This window comes from Pinus tabuliformis, chromosome 3_1 (assembly GCF_031772625.1).
Source record: "Pinus tabuliformis cultivar Carrire ecotype Pingquan chromosome 3_1, CPIR1, whole genome shotgun sequence".
In the NCBI taxonomy this organism is placed as follows: domain Eukaryota; kingdom Viridiplantae; phylum Streptophyta; class Pinopsida; order Pinales; family Pinaceae; genus Pinus; species Pinus tabuliformis.
The window spans coordinates 404,908,613-404,916,798 of record NC_142301.1 but is presented as its reverse complement, the minus strand read 5'-3'; the positions used below and the strand labels follow the sequence as shown (position 1 = coordinate 404,916,798).

Below are 8,186 nucleotides of genomic sequence, written 5' to 3'. Positions count from 1 at the left end.
CTTCATTTAAGATATGTTTGTTCTTAAAAGTTATTAAACTACATAATCTATAACTTATCGTGAATAAAATTACTTGTTTGTAAATTTTTCCTAGCTTCATATTGGGAAAATAAACTCACCCAACACACCCAACTATAAAACTTGCCAACACCTCACTCTTCATAAAATATTAAATTAGATTTTATCTATAATGGAAAAAAGTCATAGAAGATTGTTTGCAAAAACCTTAAATTGAATAAACATTACTTGTCAAATGTTACATGAAATTAGAATACTTATAAAACTAAAAAGTTGCCTACAAAATTTAGGTAAATTGAGTTCATAGTTAAAAATTTCATCAAAACAAAAAATAATTAGTATTTCATATATATAAATTGATATACGTAAATTGATATTATTGTTAAAATGTTTTTGTGCGAGGTAAATTTTATCCAAGTGAAAATTAATAAGTGTTTTAGGTATATAAATGATGTAAATTGATATTTTAGTTAAAATGTCTTTGTGTGAGTTACCCCCATCAGGGTGCCCGCCAGTGGCACGAGGGCTTCACTCAATGAACCTCTCACATATCATGTGCGATCATGACATATTAAACAATACCCTTAATTTGAGTACATATTGGAAAATACCTCTAAAAATCATATTATTTAACCCCCTACCAATATAAACCCAATATTCCTTCCCAATTTAAAAAACCCCTACTTTCACTAGATATTGTAGGTATTCATTTTTTCATTAACATTTTTTATACCCCTTTATATTTTTCATTAACTTTGAGCTCAATTTTTTATAACTGTCAATATAAAAACCCTTTACCCCTATATATCCCCCAATATATTATGTCATTTTTTCCTCATTATATATCCCCCAATATTAACCCATGTGCTATGGTATTGCTCCCGCAGTGAAGCCCCCGTGGCCAGTGGTTGGGACAGCCTACGGAAAGTAATGAAGTGTACCTATGATTTACGTAACACCACCCTCGACACACTCAAAGCAATGGGTGTGGTGGTCCTTAGCATAAGTGCATGCAAGGGTGGTGGGAAAGGTGGTAGAGAAGATAGCAGAGAGGCAAGATTTATAGGAGCAAAGGGCAGACAAGTGGGTAATGCTAGTGAGTTTTCCTGCGGAAGAAGGAGCTAGTGCAGGGGAAAGGGTGGGCATCGACATCCTTGACATCAAGCGTGGATACAACATACAATTGTTAACGGGTATGTTTCTTGGCTGGTCGCCTCCTTTGCAATGATGACTTGGTTGGGTTTCTGTTGGGGGGAGAGGGGGAAAAATATGAATTTTAATTGGAAGTTTGAGAAATGTTGGGGGAACTGGAGGTGGAGATTGGATGCAATGATTTGGTTATGTTTCTACATACTACGCTTGCCGGGTATCTCCTCTACCTTTTGTTGTCTTGACCTTTCATTGTTTCACATTGGGAACCTGGGTACAGCACGCCAAGGACTGAATGGGGCTGGTCGAAGGGGTCAGGTAGGTAGAGGCTATGAGTCTGATGCTGAGGGAAGTGGGAGTTAGTTACTATATTGTATAGGAGCTTGGCCTTGCTGCCGAAACCACTGCAATTGCTAGGGTACTGTGAGAAATTCCTGCGGTCAGAGAATTGCTAGGGCCTTTGAGGGGGACATTGGGTATGAAAATGACAGCGGTATTGCTCTAGTTTACTCGATAGAGGGGAAAGGGTCTGCAATTCATGGACGGAAACTTGTTGATTTGAGGTTGGGCTCACTTGCATGGCCTTGGTAAGGGATTGGCAACCTGGCGGCGTATGGGAGGCACTAGGAGTGGAGGTGTGAGATGACAGAAGGGATTTGGAGACCGACCCCTTCTGAGGACTTGATCTCCGTCCATTATGGCTTTGGTACTGATAGTAAAAGGAAAAGGGAGGAGCATGGGGAGGCATACGACATAGATAATTCAATTCAGGGAAGAAAGTAGTGCCATAGTATGTTAAATTGTTTTTGGTTAAAAAATTCTTGTTGCGAACAGGTTTCGAACATCATTGACATGGCTCGGCCTGCGAAAAGTTGTGGATGTGGAAGGCGGGGTCGGGAGCCCAGAAAGGATAAGGACCTGAGCCCTGCAAAGGGAGGAAATCAGTAGAACATATTATCAGTGAAGCTGTTGAGGCATATCTTGAGGCTACAGATGAAGGCATTTGGAATCTGTTAGAGGAATGGGAAGAGGAAATTAAGCAGGGCAGTGAGGCTAAGGAGGATATGGAAAATTGGAGGACACTTATCCCAGATCCTGGGAACACCAAAGGTAGGATAACGCAATTTAAGCAGACCTTGTATTTCTACTCGCTAATGAAAAGCCTGTTGGGCAAGGCCATGGAACAGATCTCGGTGGGCATGGCGGTTTCGCTCCAAGATATGTCGAGCTACAAACAAAATCTATAGAAAGTTCAATTCTAGCTCCATAAGCAAGATATTAGGCTGGACAGAATTAAAGACACATTCCATGCATCTTGGAATTGTCGAAGAGGCCTGGAGCAATTGTTAAGGATCCTATGCCAATGGAATCGGCCTCGAAGTAGAAGGGTTAGTCAGTTTCCCATGGTTACTTTTGTTATATATGCAGATAGCATTTATTTTTCATCATGGAAGTATATGCATAGATAGAAATAGAGAGTCTGGTCATGAAACGGAGACACATATAGCTTGTCTAGAGAGGTTGAAACTTTATTATTTTTGGATGGCTTACAATGCGGATAGGTGGCCAACATACTTGATTTCCCATTGGACAAGTTGAGGCCACCTAGCCAATCTATGTGGCGTAAATTTGCCTATTATGGAATAGAAAATGAAAGGACTTGCGAAGCTTAACCAAAAAGAAAATGTCTTTGTGTGAGTTAAGTTTTATGGAAAAAGAGAAAAGAAAAAATATTTCTAATATATAAATTACATGACTTGATATCATAATTGAAATATTTTTGTGTGAGACAAATTTTATGAAGTAAAATTAAGTGTATATATATATCTTTTCTCTGAAATGAATTATAACAAAGAGAGAAGTTTTATATATATATATATATGTGCCGGTAAATTTTTTTTAATAATAATAATATTTTGAATGGAAAATTGTTACACTAAATTATATGATAGATATTATAGTTAAAATATATTAACTTTAAATTTTATCAAAATAAAAAATAATAAGTATTTAAGATATATAAAAATTTAAAATAACTATTAGAAATATAAGTGCTTAAATATAAGTGTATAATTTAATTAGCCTTAAATTATTCAAAATTATAAGTTATAATCAGTATAAAAAAACAAAAACAAAAATAAAAATAAAAATAAAAAGCAAAGTTACAAGATTTAATCCCTCTCGTGCAAACTCCTCTTGTGCAAACTGAAAATGGATATAGACTCATTAATAAAAAGAAACAATCTTTTAAATTCCTATATTCTCAGCCTTTACAAATATGATTAATTCAATAAGGAAATTCAGATTGTTTTTAAGCATTGGTGAATAATAAGCAATTCAATCGAATATATATTCACTAAGGAAAAAAAACATTGAATATTATAATAAAAATTATCTTTAAACTTTACTTTGAAATTTTAAATATTATCTAAGGAAAAAAAACATTGAATATTATAATAAAAATTATCTTTAAACTTTACTTTGAAATTTTAAATATTATTACGGTTTTCAAGTAAACTATACCATACCAGCAAGTTAATTTTTCGATACAACCAACTTGAGCTTAGTGATTATCTACATTTCCAAATAATACAAATGTAGATGTATACCAAAACAATCGTTTGCACGTCCTATGTTTACACTGCACGCTATTCAAAGGGGAGCGGGTGAGAGCACAAATTTTGTCCCGACTCCCTCTGCAAAGAAAATTGCGGAGCTGATTTACTTACGGAGTCGTTCATTGAGGTGGAGGAATTGCACGCATAGTTAAAAGTGGTTAGAATTTGGGTAAAAATATTTCAAATTTTTTTGTATAAGCAGTACTTGAATTGTGTTTTTGATGGTGGAAATAAATTAGCCATCAAAAACGTTTAGGACACTTAAAATTTTGAAGTTTAACCACTCTAATGAATTTACAAAAATTCTTGCCAAATTTTCTTTAAATATAACCAAAATTTCCATAATTTTCCAAACAATTCCACCAACTTACTTAATTCATGACGAAGAGATACAACAAAGCGGCACCTTATATTTTAATCAATTCATCTCGCGCCTGCCCTGCAAAAGTGACTCGTCTCCTGACAAAATGTAATGGTAACGTATAACATTTAATGATACGCAGAGCTGTTATGATTGTAAAACACAAACTTATATTTTAATTATTTCTATGAAACAACTAAATAGCAGTCGTGATGGTTGGAAAACCTGTCATGATTGTAAAAGTCCAACTTATATTTTAATTATTTCTGAGAATCAATTAAATATTAGCTCGCAGGGTTGGAAAACCATGTTCTTTCATTGCTGTATTGATTTATCTATTTACTTAGATGTTATACACCATGACGTATGTGTGACAACAGTTCAATATGGTAAGCGATACCTAGAACTCTTTTGATCTTATCCGAAACCAACATCATCTGTATCCTTGAAAAATATATGAAATTGAATATATATATATATATATATAATTTTTATTTTTTATTTTTAATTTTCCAGGAGGTAAGGAAATAGGTTAATTGTTTTAGGATTCAGAGGTATTTGGTCAATGTAAAAGCATATTTTTTTACTGGTAATTTTAGGTAGTCAAGTTTTCAGAATAATAATGATGACTTAGTCTGCATTTCCTTATAACAAAGAATGATAATTGTCTCCACTAGTGGACAACCTAGTTATGATAGGTTTTCCTATACTTTATAAATTATTTTTGCATTTTGAATCACCATAATCTGAAGTATTATGTAAATCATAAAATAAAAAATAAATTCATGTAGAAGAAACCAACCCAAAAAGAATACTAATTTGTAAATATAAGTTTTTATTAAAAAATATTATCCATCATTTTTATTTCAAAATTTTGTAAAATAAGCCACAAACACTTTATAATAACAAATATATTAACATAAAAACACTTACATGTATTTATACTCTACATCCAATTATATATATATATATATATATTAATTAACATAAATTTATATTGCAAATAATTAAGGAATACACATATTCTGATTGTACTGCTTTTTAAGTGGAAGAGAGAAACCATTTCATTTCACTTTATATTGGTGTTGTTTATAGAGACATTAATTTTGTTTAGATAGCAGTGGAAATGTATTTATTACCATTAAAAATTTCTAAACACTTAAAATCTAAGTTTTACAACCCTAAGTAGAATTTCCAGAGATTTCTATCAAAATTGCTAAACAAAAATGACTACAAGATACTAAGACTATTACCTTCTGTAATTATCTTGTAAAATAAGACATATTTCCAGAAATTTCTACCAAAATTGCCCTGTACTGAGTATAAGACTATTACCCTCTATAATTATCTTGTAAGAATCTTGCGGGACAAGGCATATTTACCATGCTATCGAGTCATTAATATAACATATCTGTTTCGATGCAACGATTTTATGGCTAATTAACTTAGAAATATTGGTTTCCATCCTGTAGTGTCCGACAATTCGGCGTTGATAAGTATTACCATAATGTTGCCGTACTGTGAGGTCTTCTTCGTCTTGGATGCCGGTAGTGGGCAGTAAATGTCACATACGTCATTCCAACGAAGAAAACGCACGTCACAGTGGTGAGTCATCATGTGCTGCTACCTACTACTCAAAGCCCCAAACCTATCTACCACTCAAAGCCGTGTATATCCAAATTCCAAACCGTGTTTCATCGATGCGCCTATCACACGCTTCAACTCATTTCACAGCGCCCTATACAAGGGAACTACTTGTTCAGTAATATTAGCTATCAAACTGCCCCGATCTTGATCAGTAATCTGTATCACTGATATTTAGCTCCATAGATTTGATTATGGCGTTGCAGTGTTTGTTTTCATATCCTTATCCTTCTAATTCAAATGATCGACAACGCAGTCGGCAGGTGGATTGCCAAGTCACTGCTTGCCGAAAGCGTCCACTCGAAGTAGACTCAGACTCACAAGAAGAATGTATTGATCTTCAAGAAATAGTATGGCGAGATGTGGATCAAATAACGACTGTTAAGACCAGAGAAAGCCAAATAGTCGCAGAACAGCTACGCAGGAAACGAATGAAATACTTGTGTACACAACTGGAGTCTCTCTTGCCCACTACTCCTCCGCAGGTAATTACAACATTACATGCCTTCCACGACTCATACTGCTTCTAGATCAAACTGTAACATCGACGGTGATTGTTTTAAGCCTTTTATATGCCTAAATTATATATTTGAATTCTGCATACAGCTTGACAGATGTGGATTGTACGGGGAAGCCACTAATTACATTAGAAAGCTCCAGGAGGATCTCCATCAATTGAAGAGAAAGAAAAACCGTCTGCTGGCAATCCAATCTGATGAAAGAACAGACAAGAACACAGACCTGAAGGTGGCCGTGGAAATTTATGATAGGGAAGCAATTATTAGTCTTACCAGCCAAAAAAGGCCGAGATATATGTGGAGGATTCTGGAGGAACTTGAAAATCATGATCTAGATGTGGAGACCTCGCAGCTTTTTACAGGAGAATCTTTTGTGCTTCTAAACTTCCATGTCAAGTTCAGGGACAATATTTCCCATGATCCAGCTCAGATCCAGATTTCTCTAGAATGCAGGCTTCAATTAACTTATTAGATTGCGGCGGCATCGATTGTTGATGTCAAATTCGGACCGTTGCAGATTGCTTTGCTGTGATGGTATTGGCGCTTAATTGTCACTGTTGCAGGCTACAGTTATTTTATTTTGCTATTTCTGAGCATGATGAGCACTGGATTTTTCATTTTGCTATTTCTGAGCATGACGAGTACTGGATTTTTCTGCAAAGCTTGCTGTAGGCAAGAATCTCCAAAAGCCAATGTAAGAAGAAACCTACGCTGTATATTTATAAATACAAATTTTAACCAAACATAATTTCTCTTCATCTATGAAGTGCCTGCTTATTATTTCTAGAGGTGTCCGTCTCCTACTAAGGTTGGAAATAGTAGGAAATTTGCCTGGATGGCAAAATATGGCCGGAAACTGTCAAATTTTTCCAAAAAGATTTGACAGTATGAGTGTTTAATTAGTGTTTTTGATGATGGAAATAGATTCAGCACCATCAAAAATTTTAGATACCCAAAATTTAAAGTTTAATAACGGTAACTTGAATTTATAAACATTTTTACCATTTTATTAAAATCTTGCTCAAATTTCCAAGATTTTCTGATCAAATTTGAAGCCTGAGTTATGGTAATAACATGACAGATATGATGATAACATGAATCATGTTATCTTGATCTTAAATTTATAAACATTTCTATCATTTTATCAAAATCTTGCTCAAATTTCCAAGATTTTCTGGTCAATTTGAAGCCTGAGTTATGGTAATAACATGATAGATATGATGATAACATGAATCATGTTATCTTGATCTTAAATAAGAATCACATTAGGGTAATCAAGCCAAAAAAATGAGTGACAAAGTAGATTTAGAGCACAATCCCTACTACATATATATGACAATAACAATAACATGACTCATGTTATCTTGTTCATATCTTAGTTAAGAATCACATTCTTACATTACAAGTGTTGTTTCAAGCATTAAAGTTGTAAATGATACATTTCATTGCTCTTGGGCTTACAATAAAGAAAAAGAAAGAGATTTAAGAAGTATTCTCAAATATTTGACACTTAAAATATTGTCACATTAAAGCTATTTTTTGCAAAACTAGAAATAAAATATTGAAAAGTGTAATCTCCATATTCCGGATCCTCTTCTTTCTTTTCTTCACAGAATGGGTATTTTTACTTGGCACAGGATAATTGAGGGGTGGAGGGGCCATATGCTCTCTCTGAAGGATGCTTCTGACATTGGCCTCCCTCATGCCTTGTTTTTGCCTTGGGAAAATGTCAAAAACGCTCTAGATGGTGGAGGGATAAAATGGGCTGAGACTGTAGATCACTTAGTATGGTCCCTATCACAACATTCGACAGCGTCTATTAAAGATATCTATTGTGATCTCGTTTCCAAAAAAAATATGCCTGTCAGACAGATCTTT

General features: G+C 34.3%; 1 protein-coding gene across 1 annotated transcript; it reads left to right on the top strand.

The window, feature by feature from the left end:
- The first annotated feature begins 5,922 nt into the window (after positions 1–5,922).
- LOC149187457 (uncharacterized) lies at positions 5,923–7,046 on the top strand. Its single transcript, XM_089412820.1, has 2 exons — positions 5,923–6,275; positions 6,397–7,046. The coding sequence occupies exons 1-2, from the start codon at positions 5,985–5,987 to the stop codon at positions 6,778–6,780; spliced, it is 675 nt and encodes a 224-aa protein (XP_089268946.1). The 5' UTR covers positions 5,923–5,984; the 3' UTR covers positions 6,781–7,046.
- The last annotated feature ends 1,140 nt before the right edge of the window (positions 7,047–8,186 follow it).

What these genes read in the sequence shown, in the direction of transcription:
- LOC149187457 (XM_089412820.1), top strand. Translation starts at nt 5,985, where the DNA reads ATGGCGTTGCAGTGTTTGTTTTCATATCCTTATCCTTCTAATTCAAAT. An exon ending in TGCCCACTACTCCTCCGCAG is followed by an intron (nt 6,276 to 6,396) that starts GTAATTACAACA and finishes TTCTGCATACAG; the next exon opens with CTTGACAGATGTGGATTGTA.